We start from the raw sequence: 25,389 nt of genomic DNA, 5'->3' as shown, positions 1-25,389 counted from the left end.
AGCTCGACTACGACATCAGCCTTTTATTTTACCGTTCTGGTAAAGCGTAACCAGGATGGTAATGCTTTATATTAAGGTCCTTGTAATAAGCCTTAGTTTATCTGTAATAAGACCCTTATTATATGCTTATTAACATTAATTTGTGTTAAGCACTCATAAGTAACTTGTTAACTATTTATTGATCGCTTATTAACATTAATAATGGTCTTATGATTTTCTTCTAATTGTTAATAAATGCATTGCAAACAATTTATTGAGTCTTACTAACTTACCTATTAGGTCATTACTAAACCCTTACTAAGTTTTTGTTTTGCTTATTAAGGTTAATAAATCCTTTATTAAACTGCTAATTATGCATTTTGCAGGTAGGTACTGGATCTGAAGCGGGAACCATGCTTATTAAGGTTGATAAGTCCTTTATTAAACTGCGAAATATTCATTTTGCAGGTACAGGATCTAAAGCGGGAACAATGCTTATTAAGGTTGTGGTAACCCGAGGGCAATAATGCACGCACACGTTGAACTCAGGGTCTTGACTGAAAACCATCTCACGACATAACAAAGTATAGAACGATACATTCCGGTGCAGGGCGAACTATAGAGCCCCCCGGTGGCGTACACAGGTATAGGACAAAGGTTCCGGGGTGCCGGACATAAAAGAGTGCAACACTAATTCAGTCTATAACACTTCTCCCCCTTTAAGTAAACAGTTATAATACGGTTAAGCAAACAAACTGACTTTGCATATATGTCCCCTTATAAAACTACAGAAATAATATTGCACTTTAACCAACTAAAATTCACATTCCACCTTCACAATTTTAGCAACAGGCAATCCACAACATCCGGCATTGCACAACATTTTTCTTTCTCCTATCAGGCAACAACAACAACCTGTATAGCACAACAAACTTTTTCTTTTAGTTGAACAGTTCAGTCTCTCTGGAGACTTGTGTTTCCTCTCTGACCTTCTTAGTGAAACATTAAGAGTCCACAGACTGGGTAACTGTGCTCCACTGGGAGAAATTAGGGGCAGGGGCAGGGGCAGGGGCAGGTGAGACAGTTTGCTCAGACAGTCCATCAGGGAGCAGCAACAGTCCATCAATGCCCACAGGTGCAACACAGTCCATAGAGTTGCTCACACTGTCCTTGTGCGAAACACTCCGAGACCCCTCCCCCTCTGCATCACAGTGGACACGCACGTGATCTTGGTGCCTGCGAAACTGCCTGCCATCCAACAAGTCAACCACAAAAGAAACTGGACCAGACTGGCGGTGGATAACTCCTGGCAGCCACGGTGAGCCACTGGCAAAGTTCTTGACATACACACAGTCCCCCTGCTGTAAAAGCCGCTCTCTAGCATGTTGGTCCCGTCTCACTTTTTGGTTCTCCTGTGATCGGGAAACTTTTGCCCCCACATACGGGCGAAGTTGGTCCAGATGAGATTTGGGCTTTCTCCCTAGCAAAATCTCTGCTGGAGGCAAACCAGTGGTTGTTTGTGGAGTAATCCAGTACTGGAATAAGAAACGTGCAAGCTTAGTCTCCAGCGTGTGCCCTGTCATTTTCCACAGTCCATCTTTCAGTGTCTCAACAGCACCTTCTGCTAAGTCGTTGGAAGCAGGGTGGTACAGTGCAGACCGGATATGTCGGATTCCATTTTTCTCCACAAACTCTTTGAAGACTTCACTGGTGAAAGTGGGCCTGTTGTCGCTGACAACCGTATCTGGTAGCCCGTGGGTGGCAAAGATGCTTCTGAGTGTGTCAGTAGTAACTGGGGCTTTGATGTTTGACATGATGTGTGCTTCCATCCACTTTGAACGAGCGTCCATCAGCACTAGGAACATGTGACTCATAAGTGGGACCAGCAAAATCCAGGTGGAGCCTTGACCATGGACGGGCCGGCCACTCCCATGGGTGGAGAGGCGCAGGTGCGGGCATCTTCTGGTGCCCGCCAGAAGACACTGTGGACATGCTTTTACCTTTTCTTCCAAAGCACCGTCCATCCCAGGCCACCGGACAAACGACCTGGCGAGGCTCTTCATACTTGACACCCCGGGACGAGCTTCATGCAGCACTTCCGTTATGTGAGCCCGTCCCGCAGGTGGAATAATCACCCTGGAGCCCCAGTGGATACAGCCATCCAGCACACTCAGCTCTAGCTGACGCTTGACATAGGGCTTGAGCTCCTCATGCTCAACTGTTACAGGCCAGCCCTGCAACAGCCATATCTTTACTTGTTACTTTATTTTTACTTTGGCTCAGTGACTCTGGGAGGGGAAGACGGCTGAACGTGTCTGCATTTGCCTTTTCACTTCCTGCTTTATACACAATGTGATACTGAGACGCTGACAAAGTTAATGCCCAGCGCTGCACTCTTGCTGACGCCATGGGTGAAATTTAGTCTCACTAAACAGGCCCAGCAAGGGCTTATGGTCTGTAAAAATGTTAAATGGGCGACCATACAGGTACTGGTGGAACCCTTTCACAGCAAAAACTACAGCTAGCCGAACCCTATAGGCTTTTCATCTCCATCCTCCATACAATGTGAAAAGACTACCCCCACGCCGTAGGGTAATGCATCACAGGATAAGACAACTTCCTTGTCTGGGTCAAAGTGCACGAGTAGTGTTGCTGAGTGCAACAGTTATTTTACCTGCTGGAAAGCTGTCTCTTGAGGTTGCTGCCAATCCCAGGAACAGTCTTTGTGCAGCAGCTGAGAGAGGGGAGCGAGCACAGTGGAGAGTTCAGGCAAGAACTTCCCATAATAGTTCACTAAGCCCAAGAATGACCTGAGTTCTGCCACATTCTTTGGACCAGGAGCCTCCTTTATCGCCCTCACCTTCTCTGTCATGGGGGAAAGACCCTGAGCTAAAATCCCATGACCCAGGTAGGTGCTTTAAATGTACGCCCGGCCTCCTTCACTCTCTTTAGCACCTGGTCGAGGTTTTGCAGATGCTCCTCTTCTGTTTTACCCGTCACCAATAGGTCGTCTAGGGAGACAGCAACATGGGGAATGTTCTGCAGGAGGTTGTCCATGGTGCGTTGAAAAATGGCTGGGCTGGACGCGATGCCGAATACCAGGTGGTTGTACTTGAACAGTCCCTTGTGGGTGTTGATGGTCACATATTGTTTAGAGTCCTCGTCCAGCACCAGCTGTTGGTACGCGTGACTCATGTCCAGTTTTGTAAACGTTTGTCCTCCTGCCAGTGTGGCGAATAAATCCTCAACTCGTGGCAGGGGATAAGTGCAAGTTGTGGTTAATAGTCATTTTGTAATCACCACATACCTGCACCTCACCAACCTCTTTCAGGACATGCACAATTGGGGCTGCCCAGTCAGAGAACTTCACAGGTTCAATAACACCTGACCACTGCAGCCTATCCAACTCCGCTTCCACCTCACCCTTCATAGCGTACGGCACTGTGCGTGGTTTACAAAAACGTGGCTTTGCGTTGGGGTCCACGATCAACTTTACTGTTGTGCCGCGGAGGGTGCCAAGCTCATCCCTAAAAACGTTTGCATACTTTGATAGGAGGTCTCCAACCACTCTCATGTGCATGATTTCCCCCAATTGAGGCGGATTTTCTTTAGGAGGTCCCGCTCAATCAAACTAGGTCCCTCCCCGTCTACCACAATCAGCTTCACTTTAGCCGACTGGCCTTCATACATCACGTCTACCTCTATAGCTCCAAGTAGAGGAATGCACTCACCGGTGTATTATCTCAGTCTGATGTCAGTCTTTCTGAAAGCAGGCGCTTTTTCCAGAGCACCACAACCTGCAGTAGGTGGTATGACTTATCGCCGAAACTGTGGCACCCGTGTCCACCTCCATTGTCATCTCTCTTCCATTTATTTGAAGCGTTGCGCAGATCGGGGCTGCCCGGGGTTCACTGAGGTCAAAATTAAACATCTTAAATGAACACTGCTCCTCCGGTCCTTCGCTTTGCAGATGAGGCGTTTTCATTTGGGGTTTTGACTCTTCCCACTCCATTTTCCATAGCTTTTTAGCACCTCTGCACTTCTTGGCTATGTGCCCCTTTTTCTGGCAGTTATGGCAAGCGGAATCTTTAAAACCACAGTCATTAGCAAGATGCGCTCCCCCACACCGGTAACACTCAACCGACGTCATCGGCTTGCCTCTCCCGCTCTCTCTAAACAGACGATGACCAGCGATCTGTGGCACACTGGCGTTAGCTGCTTGAATGTCTCTAGAGTTGATAGCTGCCGTTTCCATTGCATGAGCAATCTCCAGCGCCTTCTTGAAAGTTAGCGTGACTTCATCTAGCAATCGGCGCTGAATGCTGTCATTGTTGATACCACAGACTAACCTGTCCCGTAGCATGTCGTCAAGCACCGGTCCAAACTCACAATATTCCGACAGTTGTCTCAGCTCCTCCACGAATGTAGCAACTGAAACTCCCGCTTTGTGTGAATGCGTGGGGAACCTGAAGCGCTGAACAATCCCTAACAGCTTGGGGTTGTGATGCTCTTGCACCAGCGTCACCAACTCTTTGAATGTTAAGTCGCCTGGCTTCCGTGGTGTTGCTAAGTTGCGTATCAACTTGTACGTCTTGGCACCGTACACACTGAGGAGAATCAATCTTTGCCTTTCCTCCTCCTCAATGCCATTCGCCAGCATAAAGTGCTCAAGTCTCTCGACATATTCAATCCAGTCACCATCCCGCTCGACGAATTCACTGAGCGTGCTGACCGTAGCAGTAGCCATGCTTCAAGCTAAAACTACACAGAACTTCTTCTCCGACACTAACTACACATTACGCAGTCATCGATGTTTTAATCCTCGTCGCCAAAAGTGTGGTAATCCGAGGGCAATAATGCACGCACACGTTGAACTCAGTTAGGGTCTTTACTGAAAACCATCTCACGGCATAACAGCCAAAGTATAGAACGATACATTCCGGTGCAAGGCGAACTGTAGAGCTCCCCGGTGGCATACACAGGTATAGGCACTAAGGTTCTGGGGTGCCGGATATAAATGAGTGCAACACTAATTCAGTCTATAACAAAGGTTAATGAGTCCTTTATTTAACTGCTAATTATGGATTTTGCAGTTATTAACAGTTAATGAGTAGGCCTACTATATGTTATCAAGGTTGATAAAATGTGAAATAAAAAAGACATAGGCTACTGTAAATACTATGTTATGGCGGTGAAGCACAAAAACACACTTTAAGGCAACTCTTTTTAAAAATATAAATGTTTTTAATTTGAAAGAATATTCTTGAACATCAACATTTAAAAAAACGGACTAGACAAATCCGATTCTGGCTTCTCCAGGGCCTCCAGGGGAGGGTTGAGAATTCTTCTGGCTGGTCTTTCTTGTTACTGTATAAAGAAACACTAAGAACATCGACCACAATAGACAGTTAGCAGACAGGTTACAATAAGCATTAAGCCGTTTAGACATGGACAAATGTAGCACGCCAAAGCCAAAGGAAGTAATGTAAGCCAAAAAAGTTTGCTAGCAAACAGATAGCTAGCTACCTTTACTATAGCATTACCTTCTTAAACGTAACAGAGAGTCATCCTCCAGTTCTGACCTCTTCCTCTTATCCATGTTTTCTGTGCCTGTGCTCCAGTCTTTCCTCATAGTTGTTGGTCTGGGTTGCTGATTGCTGGTTGCTGGGTTGTGATGACGATTCTGACATGTTCTCCAATCACTTCACCAAGCATATGCGTCAAGCCATCATCCACTTGCATAAACAGAACTTCCAGTTTAAAATGACCTTAAAAATAAAACCCTTTATAGGATACGATATGAGGCACAAAACAGATCACGCTCACACAACATGTGGGGACTTACTTATTAACCTTAAAAAGCAGGTTGTTCCCGCTTTAGATCCCGTACCTGCAAAATGCACAATTAGCAGTTTAATAAAGGATTTATTAACCTTAATAGGCATAAAAAATGCTTAGTAAAGGTTTACCAATGACATAATAGGTTAGTAAGACTCAATAAATGGTATTTGTAATGCTTTTATTACCAACTATAAGAAACTCATAAGACTATTGTTATGTTATAAGAAAGTTTCTTATTAAAAGTCTTAATAAACATCTCACAATAAACATGTTTATTATGTTATTATTAACATTAATAGATAGTCTTACTAACACCAATTAATGTTAATAAGCATAAGTGTCTTATTACCTATTAACAAAGGCTTAATACAAGGACCTTAATATAAAGCGTTACCTGTAAAACCTAAATAGGCCTACAGTAGAGTAGGCCTACTGTTAGAATTCCGCTCCTCATTTACATTAAAGTTGTACAGTGTACAACTACATAGGCCTACATCTGTCAAACAGAATACCTTAATTGCATTCAAGGCCACTGAGCCTAACATGTTTGTATTTCAATATAAGAAATTAAAACATAGGCCCCATGATGAAGTTAGGCTAATATTGTTGAATTGTACACAAGGACGTGCCACGTGGCTGACAACTATTTAGGCACATTTGCAACCCATTTAATGTGCAAGCCTGTTGTAAAATGTCATTGAGTCCGGCCTTGTGTACTCTCTAATGTCATGGCCACCTGAAATATGTGTTATCTAAGGGCAAAGATAAGACCGTCAAGCACAGATATTGGTTTCATTTGATCCAGGCGGTTGGTTAATACCAGCTCTCATCTTCAGCTTCTCACTCACGCAAATTGCGGTCGTTCTAGTTAGCCCTTAATCAGTGTTGCCAGATTTGATTGCCAACTCCAGCCCAACTGCAGTCTTAAAACCAATCAACCCAAGACCCGCCCAAAACGTATATTGCCAGAAAAAAGATTATTCATATTCTTTTGCAATTGCAAATACGTCTTCATGGTCTACTGTAAACTTTTCCAAAGCCTGGGTCGGGAGATTTTATTTGGGTTTGAAGGTAAATCACCGGGGAGCCCCTTACATACTCTTTTATTTAAGAATTGTATCTGCATTGCACTGAGCAACGAATTGATTGTTGACTGTTTGCTAACAATAAAAAATAACTTGTTTTCAAGGTTAAATGTTAACCCTAACCCTTAGAAACGTCTTAATAAAAGCACAGGTTAAAAGATACTGGCGTCCTATGATCATATTTATGAAAAGTGGGTTTTTTTTCGGGAAAAGGGAAATTCTAAATGCCATTGGAGAGTACATGTGAGATTAGTGTCTATTAGATAAGCACACCCCCCATATATATATTTTATTTTATTGTGTGAAGTCCTTATTTTTGCCATCCTTAGTTTAACGGTCATTCTTCTTGTTATTTGTTCAATCTTAAAGTTGACATTGTGCTCCACTTATCTTACACAGGCATATAATGTAATTCACAAAGTACCTCATTTCTGCCACAGGGTGACCTATTTGACCTATTGGTGCACTTTCTGTCCAGTGAAATCTACACATGTTGTAGACCAGTGTTGAGACATGGCGGACAGAACGTGTCGTTAACAAATGTGTCGCGATGTCTATATGTCTATGTTTACAGGTAAGCAAGCAATATAAGAGTAATGAATGTACATAAGAATGAGCTTGGCACAGATACAGATATGTGGGGAAGAGTTGGCTGGTTACCTCTGCCGTGAATGTTGTTTACAGAACCCAGTACAAGAAACTATTCTTTAAGTCACTCTTGAGTTTAATTACTCAAGTGTGCTACATACACAAGTTCTGACCCAATGAAATTTCACTAACAGCCTGGGACATGAAATGGGTTGCCAAAGTCATTGAATCGTTTCCAGTTGTGAGCCACCTGCCACGTCCTTGGCAGGTGTGCGTCTTTGTACAATTGAGAAAGTAATTCAACAATATTAGCACTACTTGGACTTCATAATGGGGCCTTTGTTTTAATTTACTATGTTGAAATACCAACATTTGTTTGAAATATGTAGGCCTACGTAGTTGTACACTGTAAGACTTCTCAGAGTAATTGATTTTTATTTTGGTTTGTAATGTGAACATTTACAGCCTGCCATGGAAATTAATGCAGGTTTTATTAGAACATAATACAGACACCTAATACATGCAGTAGTGTAAGGAATATCGATTAATCCTCCATACTACCATTTGTACAATACAATAGGGAACATATAGTATAAGTTTTCTTAAGCGCACTGTGCTGAACAGCGACAGGCCAGGTGGGCTTCGGTGTTCTCCTTCAGGTCCTCGCTCTTCTCATAGATGTTGTTCAGATGGGTGGAACTCATGTTAGAATCTACAGGGACGATGGAGAACAAAGCAGTTTAGAATACTACATTATTTGATCACTTAGCAGAGCCTTTCATTGAAAGCAAGCTCCAGTGAATTACAGATGTTATTTAGAAAGGAGAAGGATAGGCATTAGGTTATGCATCTTGCTCTAGGAATGTCTACAAGTAGTCTGTTGATATTGGGGTTCCAACCAAGCACCTTTCGGGCTGGGGAGTCAAACACCCCAACCTCCTCCGTCCCCCACAACGAAGCGCCCCTGTCTTTAAGGGGTTTTGACTTACCGGCGGGCAGACAGTGGAAACCAACGGTGACAGGGATGGTCTTCAGTGGGGTGCAACCAGACAGGCAGCGCAACACAGGCTCAACGGAGAAGCATTTGGACTCTTCTCCATGGAGGATCATTTGCTTCTCCAGCTTCACAGATTCAAGCTTCATGTAACATTCTGAAGGAGAAGAAAAAGTAAATCCAAAGTTATGATATGCATTTTGTAGTCAACCGAATGATTAACATCAAAACCCAGTTTGAAGCTTAAACACATTTTGTAGCTGTCCACCAAGCTGATAATCTCAACCATGCCTTGGCCATATCATCCACTGGTCTTACTTGAGAGGTCGCGGCAGCTCTCGGCAGGGATCACCCAGGATTGAGCGTAGCTGACTGAGTTTGAGGCGAGACGCCCGTTGGGGGTCTGGTACTCCTCTCTGACCTCTCCGTCAGCCTTTCCACAGAGTCCACAGGTCTGTCCCTTCATCCAGTCGGCCACCTTGACCTGTGAACAGAATGATCCACTGATAAGGAACCTCCTTGTGTCATATAGGAGAGGAAAATGCTGCATTGCATTGGCTTTTTTTATTGATACCTTCAATGTGTTGGCGTCCAAAAACACCTCTTGAAGACCATGGCTTGGCGCATGGAGAGCAATGCCCTCACGCAGCTTCTTGATCTGGATTTTGTCTGAAATAATCACAGGTATAAATGTTACTGGTACAATACATGACGTATTGGACTGTAGTTCCAGTTCACAGTGTTACTTATGTACTTGTAGGGTGCTGGTACGGCAGGTTGGCAGTGGGCAATATGACTCCATTGATCTTCACAATGATGTCGTTGTTCAGGGGAATTAGGTCAACCTCACTGTGAAAATAAATAGTAAGGGGTCTTTATAGATACATGTGTCGATGAACGTGTCGATACCTCCAATAAACTCTTGGAAGGTGTTACGGGAGAACATAATATTGTGTATTATGCTTGGTTGTGCTGCTCTGCCTCCATAGTAGGAGGAGACTGGGCGTTACCTACGGAAGCACTGATTGATGAAAGGCCGGCCCTCCCAAGTATAAAAGCCTGCCTACTTCAAGATGGCTCTCTTTCTCTCTCAGCCTCGAAATGGCAGACGCTGGCCGGTCGCACGCTTTTGTTTTGGTTAAATTAGAAGTCGTTTGTTAAACTGGTCTGTATTAATTGTGATCATTGTTGATCTTTGATCTAGGAGCGGTTGCGTTCTTTCTTCTGTTTTAGTGGCAACCGTCTCGCATTTTTTCTGTTAAACAAGTTTTGGCTCTTTTGGGAAATAAACGGAACACTATTCTTTCCCAAAAATCCGTTTCATTTTTCGTTATTATGTTAACTGCTCACACGTTTGATGTGGGCCCGTAACATAAATGGGGGCTCGTCCGGGATTGAATATGTTTTGCGTGTTTATCCCAGGGATTGCGCATTTAAATTGTCTTTTTTGGGGAAACGTTTTTACTGCGTCCGCGCATTTGTTTACGCTTTTGACGCGTTATGGGGATTGCGTTTTTGACCCAGTATTTCGATTTTTCCCAGTGTGCCAGGCTACCAGCGCTGTCTGTCATTTTTCTCGCTTTTTGTGAATTTTTTTCCGGTCTAATCTGCTGCTTCTTTCGCTGTTTTTTCGCCATGTTCGATTTAGACGAGTTTATTAAATCTCCAACTCCCGACGCCTTCTCTGCCGCGACGCGGGATGATCTGGTCAAGGTTGCAGGTCATTATAGAATAGAGGTTCGGGGTAGGCCATCTAAAGCAGAGCTTTTAGATAGTCTTACGGAAGCTTTGGGCCGTCTCGGTATATTTACAGACGTAACACCCCCGGCTGCCCCTGATCCTCCAATCACACCTACGCTCACCAAAGCGGCATTCGGGCTCCGTCGATTGGAGTTGCGAGAAAAGGAGATTGAATGGGAGCGAGAAAGAACACTACTCGAGACAGACAGACAGATGGTACAAGAGCGTGAGAAGAGAGACCACGAGCTTAGAATGCGAGATATGGAACTCGCCCAAGCCATTCGATTAAAAGAATTGGATTTAAAAGCTTGTGAATCTGGCATTTCAAGCCAGCCTTTTGATGTCACTCGTAATATAAGACTTGTCCCACCTTTTAACGAAAAGGATGTGCATAAGTTCTTTGCTCATTTTGAGAGAGTCGCTACGGTTTTGAAATGGCCACCAGATGTGTGGTCCATGACGTTGCAGTGCGTTTTTGTGGGTAAAGCGCAGCAGGCTTACTCGTCCCTGTCGTTAGAGGATGCCGCTGATTATGAAAAAGTAAAACAATCAGTTTTGCGAGTTTATTCACTTGTTCCTGAATCGTACAGACAGAAGTTTTGCAACTACCAAAAGTCTGAGTCGCTCACGCACGTCGAGTTCATGCGGGAGAAAGAGTTATTGTTTGATCGTTGGCTTAGCTCTCAGAAGATAACAAGATTTGAGGACCTTCGTGATATAATGATTCTGGAGGACTTTAAAAACTGTCTCCCGAAAATTGTTGCCACGTTCGTCAGTGAGCAGAAAGATTTGACAGCATCCAGCGCAGCGGTGCTGGCTAATGATTACGTGCTGGCGCATAGGGGCGCGAGCTCTGGTCCTGTGAACTTTCAGCAGAACCGCAACTATAATTTAAGAGGTTCTCCTAGGCCTTTTAATGACGCTGCAGCAGCAAGCACTCCAACTTCGGAGCATAGAGGAGTGACTGGCCCTAAAAATTATGTCCCGATCTGTGGATATTGTAAAAAACGTGGCCACCTGATTCCCGACTGTTGACTTCATCTAGGACTGAATCTGGTTTGGGTCTGTGTGTTTCGACACTTCCTTTGACGTCTCGGAAAGACGAGAGTATTTCTCAGGCTTTTGCGCCATTTATTATGGACGGTTTTGTCACTTTGCTCGAAGAGCCTAATGCACACATTCCTATTAAAATACTTCGCGACACGGCTGCGTCGCAGAGTTTCATCTTAGAGAATGTCCTGCCTTTCAGTGAAAAGTCCCACGTTGGTGCGAGTGTCTTAGTCCAGGGTTTTGATATGGGATTTGTGAATGTGCCCCTACATGAGATTTCACTCTCTTCTGACTTGGTCACCGGCACTGTAAAAGTGGGCGTACGCCCCTCTCTCCCTATTGCGAACGTATCGTTCTTGCTTGGGAATGATTTGGCAGGTGGGAAGGTATTTCCTAACCCTGTTGTAACCCATAACCCTGTTGTGACTACGGCTTCTCAAAGTGTATGTCCTGACGATGTGGCTGTGAAATACCCAGAGGTTTTTCACGCCACTGTTGTTACGCGCGCCATGGCGCAAACAGCCAAAGAGACCCATGTTCGTGAACGCAGGGATGAGTTTTCCGATCTCTATGATACCTTTATTGCTCATCCCATGTCGTCTGCTATTGGTAAAACGTCTGTGTAGTCGGCTCCACTATCTACGATTCCTTGCGTTCCTAAATTGTCTCCCAGTCGCGAACAACTCATGTGCGAACAAAAAACAATCTCTCTCTCTCTACTCTATTGGCGGAGGCTGTCTCGGAGAAAGACATTGAATCTGTGCCTCAGGGTTATTTTATTCGTGAGGGGGTCTTGTTGCGCAAATGGAGGCCGCTTGTGGCTTCTGCTGCGGATGAGTGGCGTGTGCTGAATCAGATTGTCATCCCGATGCCGTATCGAGATGAAATCTTATGCCTTGCTCATGATCACCATTTCGCAGGTCATTTAGGTATCAATAAAACATCCGATCGCATTTTGCGCCATTTCTTTTGGCCCGGTCTCAAGAGCGACGTTGCGAGACACTGCAAAACATGTCACGTATGCCAGGTTACGGGAAAGCCTAATCAGCTGATTCCTCCAGCTCCGCTGCAGCCGATACCCGTCACGTCGGAACCGTTTGAACGAGTCATCCTCGACTGTGTGGGTCCGTTGCCGCGGACTAAGTCCGGAAAGGAGTATTTGCTTACAATTATGTGCACGCTGACACGTTTTCCAGAGGCTATACCGCTCCGAAGAATCACAGCAGCTGCTGTCATTACGGTTCTCGTGGGTTTTTTCTCCCTTTTTGGCCTCCCGAAAATAGTGAAGACAGATCAGGGCACTAATTTTATGTCCAACGTGTTTAAACAGGCTATGGGACAGCTAGGCATTAAACACACAACGTCCAGCTGTTATCATCCGCAGACACAAGGCGCACTCGAGCGTTTCCACCAAACGTTAAAATCAATGCTTCGCGCATTTTGTCTCGAGTTTGAGCGTGACTGGGACGAAGGTATTCCGTTTGCCTTGTTCGCTGTGCGTGAAGTAGTGCAGGAGTCCTTGGGGTTTAGTCCCTCCGAGCTTGTCTTCGGGCATACGGTACGCGGCCCGTTAAAAATGCTCAGTGACTCCATGTTGACCGAAAATACATCATCTCCTCCCCGCAGTCTGTCTGACTATGTGACTAAAATTCGTTTAAGGCTCCGTCGAGCTTGCGAGCTGGCTAAAGAAAACCTTGGCGTTACTCAGAAACGAATGAAACAGCGTTACGACCAAAAGGCTGTCCGCCGGGTATTTAAACCTGGTGATAAAGTGATGGTGTTTCTTCCAATTCTCGGCTCCGCGCTTCAACCACGCTATACCGGTCCCTATCTCGTAGAAAGACGTTTTGGAGATGTTAACTACGTCATAGCTACCCCTGATCGGAGAAAGCGATCTCGTTTATGTCACATTAATATGCTTAAACGCTACTGTGAGCGGGATCACTCTGACATTACACCTCCCGCCTGCATTAAAAGCTCGCCCGCCGTAGTGAGGCGTGCGATCGATCCAGCAGTAGCGCTGTCAAGCACGGCAGGTGCTGAAGTTGCCACCGCTCTATCCGTCACCTGTTGGCCTGCCGCCTCTACTTCAACAACCCCGCAGCGTGAACCTGCTGTTCCTCCGCTTGACGACGAGGGGGTTCGTTATCCTGCAGCTGAGGTGGTCGTGGGAAGGTTGAGGAACTCTGAAATCCTCGAGGATCTGGATCATTTCTTTTCACATTTACAGAATTCAGAACGTGATGATTTAATTTCTCTTTTTTCTTCTAACATTAATTTGTTTTCGGATGTTCCAGGTCGTACCATAATCATTGCTCACGACATTGATGTTGGGGAAAGCAGGCCAATTAAGCAACACCCGTACCGCGCCAAACCACTAAAACGCCTCCAGCTTCAAAAAGAAGTTAAGTTCATGGTAGACCATGATATTGCTGAGCCGAGTTTCAGCCCGTGGAGCTCGCCTTGCCTTCTCGTGCCAAAACCAGACGGCACTTCGTGGTTCTGCACGGACTTTCGAAAAGTCCACGCTGTGACCAAGCCCGATAGTTTCCCGTTACCACGCATGGACGATTGCATAGATCGCCTTGGCTCGGCTGTTTACGTGAGTAAGAATGACCTTCTAAAAGGTTATTGGCAAATTCCTCTGACGGAGCGTGCTAAAGAAATATCCGCATTTGTTACACCAGACAGTTTTTTGCAATACACTGTCATGGCGTTTGGTCTTAGAAATGCACCAGCTACGTTTCAACGGTTGGTCAACCACGTTCTTGCTGGATTGTCCAACTGTGAGGCGTACTTCGACGACTTGGTAGTGTTTAGCGCAACCTGGTGTTCTCACGTTATCCATCTGAGAGAGGTGTTTGAAAAATTGTCCGCTGCGAATCTGACAATAAATCTGGCAAAATGCGAGTTTGGTCAAGCCAAGGTTGTGCCAAGTGGTTGGTGGCGGCGAAGTGGGCCCTGTGCACTCTAAGGTTGAGGCCATTCTTAAATATCCTGCCCCCACAACTCGTCGGGAACTTAGACGCTTCCTAGGTATGGTCGGCTATTACAGGTCCTTTTGTAAAAATGTCTCTGTGGTAGCCGCCCCTCTGACTGACCTCCTCAGCACCAAGCGGTCTTTTGTATGGACCGAGGAGAGTCGGGTCGCCTTTAATCAAATAAAAGCGTTGCTCACAACGGCTACGGTGCTCGCCGCGCCTAACTTTACTGTCCCTTTTGTTCTCGCGGTCGATGCAAGCGATGTAGGAGCCGGTGCAGTACTTATGCAGGGTGGTAAGGACGGACTGGAACATCCTGTTTTTTTTTTCTCGAAAGTTGAACTGCCATCAACGCGCCTACTCCACGATAGAGAAAGAGGCCCTTGCCCTGGTGTTGGCGCTTCAGCACTTTGAGGTTTACGTTGGTGGTGCAGCGCATCCGGTGACTGTTTATACGGATCACAACCCGCTAACTTTCCTGGACCGGATGCGCAATCACAACCAACGGTTAATGCGCTGGTGCTTAATATTGCAAGCGTTCAATGTTAACATCAAACACATCCGTGGACGCGAGAATGTCGTGGCAGATGCACTTTCACGCGCATAGGTCTTGTAGGCCTATTGAAAAATGTGCAAATAAATTGGATGATTTTCTTTTTTTTCTTTCCTCATTCATCCACTTATGTAAATATTACTTGTAACATGTGTTTTTTTTTTTTTTTTAAATGAAAAATTCTACTCCCAATTTATTTCTTTAAGGGTGGGGGTGTTACGGGAGAACATAATATTGTGTATTATGCTTGGTTGTGCTGCTCAGCCTCCATAGTAGGAGGAGACTGGGCGTTACCTACGGAAGCACTGATTGATGAAAGGCCGGCCCTCCCAAGTATAAAAGCCTGCCTACTTCAAGATGGCTCTCTCTCTCTCTCAGCCTCGACATGGCAGACGCTGGCCGGTCGCACGCTTTTGTTTTGGTCAAATTAGAAGTCGTTTGTTAAACTGGTCTGTATTAATTGTGATCGTTGTTGATCTTTGATCTAGGAGCGGTTGCGTTCTTTCTTCTGTTTTAGTGGCAACCGTCTCGCATTTTTTCTGTTAAACAAGTTTTGACTCTTTTGGGAAATAAACAGAACACTATTCTTTCCCAAAGATCCGTTTCATTTTTCGTTATTATGTTAACTGCTCACACGTTTGATGTGGGCCCGTAACAGAAGGGATTTACTCACATGTCAGCAATATTCACATTGATTTGTTTTTTGTTGGATGCCAGATCCTTCTTCAGCAGAACAATGAATTTCAGATCTTCGGTGCAGTCCTGTGCCAAAACTTGAGAGCAAGATTCGGGCATCTGGTTCTTGAAGATGCGCTCGTTGAACGTGGTCACCTTGTCATTGACGATGGTGCACACAGCTATTGCAAAATGAGACAGATTAATCAAAGAACGCATATTTTGTTTTAATTCTTTTGTAGAAAGTAAATAACACGGAAAGTAATTTATTTTAAATCGAGGCTTACCTGCATTTGCTTTGGTGAGCACATATATAATCTTATCAGATAGACTGTTCTGATAGGCCACCAACTCATCAGCTGTATTTCCAACAGGGATGTAGACAGGAAGGATCACAGCCAGTTTGTAGAAGGTTCTCTGTATAGGAAAAGTAATGTTTTGATATCAACATGGTCTCACAGGAATCCGTGAAATTACTACGGTCGGACGCTTAACTCGAAATCCGTGGCCACATCACGGAAACACGCCGATATCCGTGTGTGAGCCACGGAATAACAGTGTCATTTACTTGCATTGGAGCAAATTCCGTGGCCACATCACGGATAATTTAAGTGATTCCGTCAGACCATCACGGATTTTGAGTTAAGCCCCCGCTGTGGTCAAATATGGCACACACACAGATTGAAACGGGAGCACACACACAGATTGAAACGGGAATCTGTGTGTGTGCCACGGAATATCATTGTCATTTACTTGCATTGGAGTGTTTCAGTGAGACCACCCCGGGTTTTGAGTTAAGCCCCCGTGGTCAACTTGCTCGTTGAAACGGGGATCCGTGTGTGAGCCACGGAACATCAGTGTCATTAACTTGCATAGGAGCGAATTCCGTGGCCACATCACGGAAATCGGCGTGTTTCCGTGATGTGTCCACGGATTTCGAGTTAAGCGTCCGACCGTAGTCATTTCATGGATTCCTGTGAGACCAGGTTGTTTGATATTGATCACCAAGAATTAAAGGAACGGCACAACAATGATCTTTTTAGTATTTTTTCAAACTACTATATTTAGGAGAAGCCTACCTTTGGTGTCTTCAGCACAACATTTAGAGTTTTGTCAGATGTCAAAGCCAAAGTCAGTTTCAATTGTTTCAGAGAATTCTTAGCCTTTGACATTTCCACGCCTGCCAACTGTGCAGCATTTCCGAGGTAGTCTGACAGCCTTAATCAGGAAGAAATTCATAGATTAGACATTCAGCTATTCAGTCAGTGCTAAATGTTATGATTAAGTCGGTATGATTTGTGGCTTTACATCTTGGCATAGCGCTTCACGGAAGTTGGAAGCTTGTCCCAGGTGAACTTCAGGCGCATCGCAGAGCTTTTTCCAACCAGCCCAGTTTCAGCAATGATCTTGGTCTCGAATTCCTTGCAATCAATTCCCCAGGCAACTTTGGCCTAATTGAAAATGAGGCCAAGGTTAATTTCAAGCATGCAAAACACAGAAAAGGATGATAGCTTTTCCTGGAGCTGAATTCGGGGTTGTCGCTGAAGAAGGTTTTACCATGATTTTCTCATAGCTGAGCAGCACGGCGTCAGCGCAGATCCTCCAGTGGTTTTCCTCCACCAGGTTAGCGAGGATCAGCTGGACTCTGGAAGCCGGCTTGTCCCAGTAGGCTGTGGCCTGGTATCCCTGGGCCTTGTGGTCAGCTCTCACAGCACGGACAAGGATTGTCACAGTGGGATTGATGGCGTTCGCAAGGTACTTGGCCTGAGGATTCATACAGAAGGGATAAGCTTCAAGCAATCATTGAGTGTTCAATGTGACCCATCACATGCATTGATTCTTTCTGATGACTGCACCTTGTTGTAGATGGCCTCGAAGCTGGCAGCGCTACTTCTGCTTGATGTTCTGGCTGCGGAAACGGAATGCTGAAAAACATAAAAGATAATAGGGGAGTGAAATACATAATGCAACGACCAATATGCATAACTACTGGTATAATTATATTTCTTCAATGAGAAATGACAAATAACACACCTGGTGGATGTGAGTCTTGGAAAACCTCATCTCGAATGACTGTTGCTGAAATGAAACAAAACAAGAAGACATTTAACAAACTTTTACTTTAAAACAAAGATCTATTTCATATGTTGATGTTGATGTTTTTTTCAAGCCCAGGAATTGAGACCAAAAACAAACATCACCTTCGACACGCGGGCGCTGGATGAGGAGGAGGAGGAGGAGGAGGAGGAGGAGGAGGAGGAGGAGGAAGAGCGGCTGCTAGAACTGCTGCTTGAGCTGGATTTGAGGGAACTAGAGCTGCTGGAGGAAGAGGAAGATCTGGTGGCGTTCTTCAGACCGGGAACGAGGATCTTCTTGAGTTTCAGCAAGACGTTCCTCTCCTCGACGGTTTCTTCCTCCTGGCTCCTGTGGATCACCTTGATGATCTTCTCCACGGCCTTCTCGCCAACTTGAATCTCAACCTCGATCTTCTCAATCACAGGTCCAGCGGCTGGAGGCAAATGGTTGATAAAAGTTATTTGATTTAAATATTTATATGCAATCCAATGTCTTATAATTGTAATCATTTAAATATTTGTACTTGCCTGGTGAAATCTCGAGAATGAGGGCATGTTTTCCAATAACGGCATATAGTGGGCAGTCCTTGATGGCGGCGGCGTTCCGGGATTCAATCTCGGCGCATACCTTGATTCCGAATGTTTTAAGTTCACCACACATTTTCTTAGCAAAGGCAGCATTGAGGTTGATCTTCCTGATGAGGTTCTCAGGCAAATCAACAGGAATGATTTCTGATGATTTGGACTGTGAAAACAAAGCAATACAAAATGAAATTCAGACAATATTCCTTAAACTATGAAACTGTAAATATTGCATTTGTTTGTGTTTTCCAAAGAGCAGGTCCCAAACTCACCAATCCACTACCCAGAGAGGATGTCAAAGAAGCCAACCTGGAAGCAATCTTAGAAGTAAATGTTTCACGTGACAGTGTGTTGGACTTTACTGGAATCATTGGGGTAAGCTTTGCAGCTGCAAGGTCTTCAACATTTCTTGCTATGGCAAAGGTCTCCACACTGCAAGAGAAGAGAGAACCTTAGGCTTTTTCAAAATACTATTTCGAAATTATTATCTGAATGATCGGCAGAGAGAAAAATGACATACGTTGCAGCTGTGATCTTATTTAAACCCTGGACAGGCAAAGCCTGAATCTTGAAGTTGCCCTTGATAACGTCAATTCTTGCTTCAATCTTTGCAGGAACAATTGTGTGAATTTTGGCGATTGACATGATGGCAGCCTGGATTAAGGCGGTGTTCACGCCCATGACAGCATAAGTATGCATGGAAACACTGAAGGTCACAAAGGGATGGAACATGGATGAAATAGCAGTCATGATTACATTCCTTATTAGGAATTGAAATGCATCTTATGATCATGTTTGCAAGCAAAAAAAATATTTTCTGGCACAAGCAGCGTCTCTTTTTTGTCGTACCTTGGAGTAACCGCGGTTCTGATCTCAATGTCGGACTTAAGAAGCTGAGCAGCAGCAAAGTTCAGAGGTAGAGGAGGAGACACGGTGGTTGCGACTGTAATTCAGAGAACATTGTCAGTGAAAAAGGAGGTCAAATTTGCAATACTATATTTAGCTTGTGTTAGGTTTCGTTTCTGGAGCTTACACTCAACAGTGGCACCCGCCACAGCAGCGGTGTAGAAGCTGAGCTCTATGGGCAGACCGGTGTTGGACGGCATGATGCGACGCACCTCAGCAACCAGCATGGGTTTGGCATAGTGGAAGGAGAAACCGGAGAGAAGGGCCTCCAGGGCCTTTCTTCCATAAGTGGCAACGCTAGGTCCGGAGGCGACCTGTATGGAAAACAAGCCTCGATTAAAACGGTGCTTTTGGTTTAATGTTAGATGTTGTTAAATGTATTAATTTACTTAAGAATAGTTTGTAACTTTACACATTACCTGGATGAGCTGATCAATGATGGCTTTGTCAATGCTGGCGAAACCAATTTCCTGTCCAAAGAACTTCACGTAAACGGAGGCCAGTGGCTGGTTCACAGCGGTGGCCCTCCAGTTGGAAATCTGAAGAAAAGAGATCATTGTCAGCTCTACGGTGGTGCTTGACATGTGTGTGGAACTCATAGTCTGCTGTTGAAGTGATGGCAGAAACCTACTGCCCGGATGAAGTGCTTAATCTTTGTGATCCTATCAGCGTCCACAGGAGCCTGGGGCAACTTCAAAAGGGCTTCCTGGATTCCCTCGGTTCTGACGCCAAGCTGAAATAAAATACAATCAAAGTGTGATCCTTTTTTAATGAACATATTCAGAACATAGTTGTTCTTTCATCACCAATGTTAAGTTATGCAGAAGGTTCAGGCTAGAGTTAGATAATTGTTGCTCTTATATTATGCATCAAATTTTATAAATTAATCTGACCTCAAGAACATCAGCATAAGCTCCAGCGAAGTAGGTACGGGCCTTGGCCACAACAGCCTTGGGCATCACTGTGGCAGCATCATTGATATAGAAAGCACTGGCAGCAGCACCAACCATCATGGGGTCTACAGACATAACATGACACAGGTCAAGCTGCCAGTGTCATCAAGATGACGTGTCTAAACGAAAACCCTTGTCATAATTATCAACTCACTATGGTAGGCATCCAAGTAGAGAGCCCTGCTGAAGCGAAGGCTCAGCCGGTCGAATTTGGGGCTCAGCATCCTCATGGCAACGGCACATGCTGCGGCACTAGAAGAACAACGTCATCCGCTGTTAAGTTTCATTTATATCAGCCCAAAATAGAGAATAGATGAATCATCAGTATAGGTGTTGCATCTTACACTGATGCGTAATCAGGAGCGGTGTTCTTGGTCATGGATTTCATGTAAGAGTAGACAAAGCTTGCAACCTGCAGATTGCTCTCCTTCAGGGTTGCGTCAGCGATGGCGGTCACCAAACCCATGGGGAGTCTGGTCTCAAACAGCACTAGGGCAGCAGCCATACGGATTTCCGCCTTGAGAGCCTTGTCCATAAAGACCTGAACGGCCAAATCCTGGATCTAATGAACAGAGGTGAAGGGTTAGAACCAAACAAGCAGAATAGTGCGTTCAAAGCACAACTGTCAGGAATTGTCCTACCAGCTTGGGCTCCTTCTTTGCGATGTTCCTCAGGGCAAGGATGGCCTCGATGTGAAGATTCAGGGGCAGGGCAGCAGCGGCAGTGGAGAAACCAGGCAGTAGCTTCATGATTGGCTTAAGACTGGCAGGGTGGCCAGCATTACCCAGAACTTTGAGAGCGATAATAGCTCCGTCAATGTCAACCTTGGCAACAGACTGGATGAGCAGGTCGTGGATGGGCTGTTAGAGACATAAGAAAGGTGAGATGGGATTTGAAGGGCTTTCATTGCTCTTAATGTAGCCCACAAATAGAAGGAAAAAACATGTACCTTCACCAAGTCAACTGGGCAGAGTGGCGTTGCAACGCAGTATTTGTTAACCATGGTGCCGAAGCCCAACATAACAACTTCACGAAGAACAGCATTGGCCTGGATTTTGTGGTGGGAGATCATGGCCTGTGGAGTGATCAAAATAATATATCATTGAGGTTTCTTCATTTCCAAAATGTAAAAACAAACAAACACAGCGACCATTTGGCAGGCTGACCTACCTCGACCAATTTGATGGACTCCAGGTCAGCTGTCACCATGTGGATGGAGCCAATCAGAGCCTGAGCTGCCTCTACGATACTGATGTCATCGAGGAGGAACTTCTCCTTAATGAACTTCAGAGACACATGAGTTCCAATGGCAGGTACAGCGTTCAGGAACCAATGCCTGCAAAACCCAAACATACAATGTTGAACATTTCTCGTGACCTTTTTGGACGTTGATACTGCATTTTCTTTGGTGTTCATGCAGCAGATACCATGATCCATGGATTGAAACGATTTGCCTGGTTCCAGCCTCTGAATCCCCATGCACTTTTAAAAATGTTTCTGTGATTAAGGGTCTGTTGTCGGTTGCTAGAGTCGCTAAGCATGAATATTCACAGAGCCAATCAGTGTCTTGCAAGCAGGACAATGCTGATGTTATCCATGTGATCATAGCGAGACACAGAAGGCAATACGGAAACTCCCGTCGCGAAAAGGTTTGAATTCTGCCATTACGTTACTTTTTTAGGGATTCTGCTCTGAAGGGAGAAACTTCAGATTAAATTTGGAAAAAAAGGAAGTAGAAGTTCATGATGAATTAAGGCTACGATTTTATTATCAACTGACCTGTAGGCTGGCTTGACCTTGTACTGAGACCAGAGGGCATCGATCCTTTCATAGCTGACCACGCGCAGGAGCTGGATGAGCTCAACAAACTTGAGAGGAGCGTCTTCATGGACCTTAGCCACGTTGTAAGTCACCAAGTGGTTCAGCACTTCAACGATCTGTCAAGACAGGCAATGTGACCGTGGTTATTCTGGGAGCATTGTTGTGTTGATTGGGTCTGTTTTTTGTTTGCCGGCTAGTGCTACGCACCTGTGCCTCTACGTTGGTGATTCTCAGGAGCTGGATGGGAGTCTGGAGAAGCTCAGTGGCAAACTCATACTGCAGGGATCCACGGGGAATATAAACTGCAGCAATGGGTAGAACTGGAGTCTTTGAAATACCAACATAGGTCAAAAGTTGCCTGTGGAAAAGAACACAACAACATCAATCTCGGGTCTTTTGGCACAGGTGTGACACAAGTATTGATATCTTAAGTCAACCTTCTGTATTAAAGATCATTCATACATACTTGGCCTCCATCTGGGCAGCCCCATTCAGGATGTTAAAGGGGGAGAACTGGATGAGTTCAGTGGCAGTTGCCTCCAAGAGCAGAGCACCAGTGGCTGCTGGCTTCAAGATGTAATTGACTGCAACGGCTCCCTTCAGGGCCATACCCTGCTGTTGAGGCAAGACACAAGACAATTATGACACCCGTGTGTGAGTTGTAAGGTGAGAGGGTTCAATGAAAACCAAAGAAACTTACAGCTTGACACTGAACACATTTCTCAGTGTAGGCCAAGCCGATATCCTTGTGAATTAACTCCTGGCAGTGGTTCAGATCCTTGGTCTTGGTCAGATGAAGACGTTCAGTCTTTACATCCTCTCTGATGACATAGTGGGTCCTGCAGACGCCCTGAGTTCCAGCCTAACAATCACAAATCAATGACAAAGTTGTGGCACTGAAATGCTTAGGCATTTAATGGATGAGGTCATCAAAGAAAAAAATAAAGAAAAATAAATGTGTAATGCATGCAACAATTTCTAACCTCTTGCAGCTCATAGACATTCTGTGTTTTCTTGATGTTCAGCTGAAGGAGGTTCAGGACTCCCCTGAAGACATTCAGCACCGTGGTAGAGACACCAGCAGGTGCAAAGATTGTTCCTACAACCCCATTAGCATACTGGAACTTGATGGGTGTCAGTAGCTGAGCTGCCAGGGCTGAGGTAAGCTTGGTTGCTGGAACAAAGGGGTCGGTGGGCCAGATTCCACTGTACTCATAGAGCTCTGGGTCGACAAGCTGCAAGGACAATTCGAAAATGACTTCAGTTAGTAACTGAACATTCACACATTTCAATTTTGGTATTTATTTATTATTATCATTCTTTATTCTTATTCCTATAAATCCTATCCTCAGTATGGTTCTATGTTACTATGCACTATATATTAACAATGCAAAGTATTTACCTTGAGTAAGAAGGTGTTAGGAGCCTCAGCATTGATGATGACCTTGCTGCTCAGTTTGACACCAGCCCTGGCAAGACCAGCTTCAGGCAGACCTCCCAGGATAACTGCTTCATACTTGTACGTGTAGGTCTTTCCTACAGCAAACTCTGGGGCTAGAAACAGGAATAACAGCCATTAGCATACAGTCAATTGTGTGCCACGCTTAGTTAGCCAAGCAACAATTGATTGTCATTTAAACAATGTAATGTTGCAATTGCATGTGTGATGTCCTTACCGTATTTGAGTTCTATGCTAGCTGCAAAATACAAATAAATAGTAAGCAAAGAACACCAAAGGTACAAGGACATATGTGCCAGAAAATGTAAACTGCCACAATGCAACAAAACATTTTTAAAATCGGAATGCTACAATTATAGAATATTTTAATAATTTAAAATGCACCTCCTCAATAATAAAAACTAGTGCTGTCAGTTAATCGCGTTTTTAACGGCGTTAATGCAAACCAATTTTAACGGCGTTAATTTTTTTATTGCGCGATTAACGCAATTATTTTTTTTCTTTGGCTCAAAACCAAGGAAGTAGTTGCCTGACTACTATGTTCAAGTCAGTATGTTTGTATGTTCATCGTTTAATTGCACTATAGGCTTTTTTTTTTATCGTCCTGTTTTGATCAGTATATGGCTATGTTGTTATCAATAAAAAAACATTTGCACAAGGCAAGCCACTTCTCCATGTTGATAAGAGCATTAAAATGAGAAAAAATAATGGGACAAAGAAATCAAGGGATCGTGAGTTAACTATGACATTAATGCGATTAATCGCGATTAAATATTTTAATCGCTTGACAGCACTAATAAAAACCCATCAACTCAATAAGTAATTGTGTTTAGTATCGTTAGGTCAACCTACCCACAAGGACCAGCGACACAGCTAGCACGACCAGTCCCTTCATGACGGCTAGAATGGTGAACGATATGGTCGGGAGATGCCTTTTAAAGGAAAATATTTTGGGACGGATTTCAAAATAAACATGGTGTCCCAATGCATGACATCACTTTTTTCAGTACAGAGGTAAGGTTACCTTGACTTTTTTGAAAGTCCAAATCAAGGTCCTTGTTTAATATGGCATAGTGCACTATATCTCTATTAGGGTTTCAAGGCTTATTCAATTAAGCTTTTTTCGCTGGTATAAGTAGTAATTGATATGCCCCATTTATATGCCCATATAGTTATTTTCACTTGGTTCGATGATCATCCTCCTAATTGTACCGACAGCGATATATTGCGTCACTTTCTTATGACAAATGTGCTTATTGTAAGTCGCTTTGGATAAAAGCGTCTGCTTTTATGCAAATGTAAATGGTTGAAGGACGTAGCATGAGCTCGTTTTCATGGCTAAATGAGCCGCATCTGAGAGAGGTCGCTTTTCGGACACTTATGTTATACCACATGGTGTGTGCGGATGTGTGGAGCTCCATCTGGCCAGTAGTTGATTTTTTCGGTGGTGGAACAGTTGTTGACCGAGCGGCATATGGCCTCTGAGCGCAATGTGGGGCTCCTGCCACTAGGGGGTGGTAGAACATTAAAGATATATTATTTTTATTAAGGGGCACATATCATACCTCCAGGTGTGAGTGTGATTAGCCGTTACAAGCAGGTTTGAAAATGTGCAGCATTGTTCAATCACAGGTGGAATGGCTAATCACACTCACACCTGGTGGCATGATGTGTCCCCTTTACTTTTTTTACATTCCCATGGGCCCCCCTCTGCCTTGCCCCCTTGGGGGGGGGGTCCGGTGGCCCTGCACGCACCCCTCCTTCTTATAACTCTTATCCTGAAACACAAAATGTAAGATCACATAGTGTTCAAATTCAAGCTGAAACGGAGTTCACTCACAATTTAATTGAAAGTTAATTGAATTAATATCACATTCTCTAGAGTCGTTTTTGCATTCTGAGATACTGTAGAAACAAGGCGGTACAACATGGCTGGTTCTGGGGATTAGGACCCACACCTTATGTCAATTTAAAGGGCTCATTCTCAGGTAGCGGCAACACACAATTTCTTATTTTCATTGGATAATGAACTAATTAAAACGAAGACGTGTAGGAAAGACCTACACGTACAAGTATGAAGCAGTTATCCTGGGAGGTCTGCCTGAAG

The 25,389-nt window shown here is 44.5% G+C and overlaps 1 protein-coding gene and 1 pseudogene across 1 annotated transcript; both read right to left on the bottom strand.

Annotated features, from left to right (window-relative positions):
- Positions 1-983: 983 nt before the first annotated feature.
- On the bottom strand, positions 984-4,726 carry LOC130393486 (uncharacterized protein K02A2.6-like; annotated as a pseudogene).
- A 2,327-nt stretch (positions 4,727-7,053) lies between these two features.
- On the bottom strand, positions 7,054-24,207 carry LOC130393896 (vitellogenin-2-like). The gene is made up of 34 exons (XM_056604654.1): positions 24,135-24,207; positions 23,500-23,520; positions 23,226-23,377; positions 22,807-23,058; positions 22,524-22,685; positions 22,290-22,438; positions 22,031-22,181; positions 21,782-21,939; positions 21,173-21,338; positions 20,952-21,077; positions 20,644-20,862; positions 20,347-20,564; positions 20,157-20,254; positions 19,943-20,067; positions 19,681-19,782; positions 19,469-19,588; positions 19,177-19,363; positions 18,993-19,086; positions 18,664-18,849; positions 18,416-18,575; positions 18,090-18,306; positions 17,688-17,995; positions 17,521-17,565; positions 17,343-17,411; positions 17,044-17,250; positions 16,795-16,937; positions 16,566-16,704; positions 15,774-15,903; positions 15,485-15,668; positions 9,242-9,336; positions 9,062-9,156; positions 8,806-8,971; positions 8,483-8,644; positions 7,054-8,205 (listed from the first exon to the last, which is right to left on the bottom strand). Exons 1-34 carry the CDS (start codon positions 24,175-24,177, stop codon positions 8,096-8,098), a joined length of 4,959 nt encoding a protein of 1,652 aa, XP_056460629.1. The 5' UTR covers positions 24,178-24,207; the 3' UTR covers positions 7,054-8,095.
- Positions 24,208-25,389: the final 1,182 nt, after the last annotated feature.

Source organism: Gadus chalcogrammus, chromosome 12 (genome assembly GCF_026213295.1).
Source record: "Gadus chalcogrammus isolate NIFS_2021 chromosome 12, NIFS_Gcha_1.0, whole genome shotgun sequence".
Classification (NCBI taxonomy): domain Eukaryota; kingdom Metazoa; phylum Chordata; class Actinopteri; order Gadiformes; family Gadidae; genus Gadus; species Gadus chalcogrammus.
This window is presented reverse-complemented; position numbering and strand designations above follow the sequence as displayed.

Coding starts and splice junctions, on each gene's coding strand:
- LOC130393896 (XM_056604654.1), bottom strand. CDS start 24,177: ATGAAGGGACTGGTCGTGCTAGCTGTGTCGCTGGTCCTTGTGG. Junction 19,087..19,176: donor GGCGGGTGCCACTGTTGAGT/GTAAGCTCCAGA, acceptor TCTGAATTACAG/TCGCAACCACCGTGTCTCCT. Junction 17,996..18,089: donor CATTCTCGAGATTTCACCAG/GCAAGTACAAAT, acceptor ATTTGCCTCCAG/CCGCTGGACCTGTGATTGAG.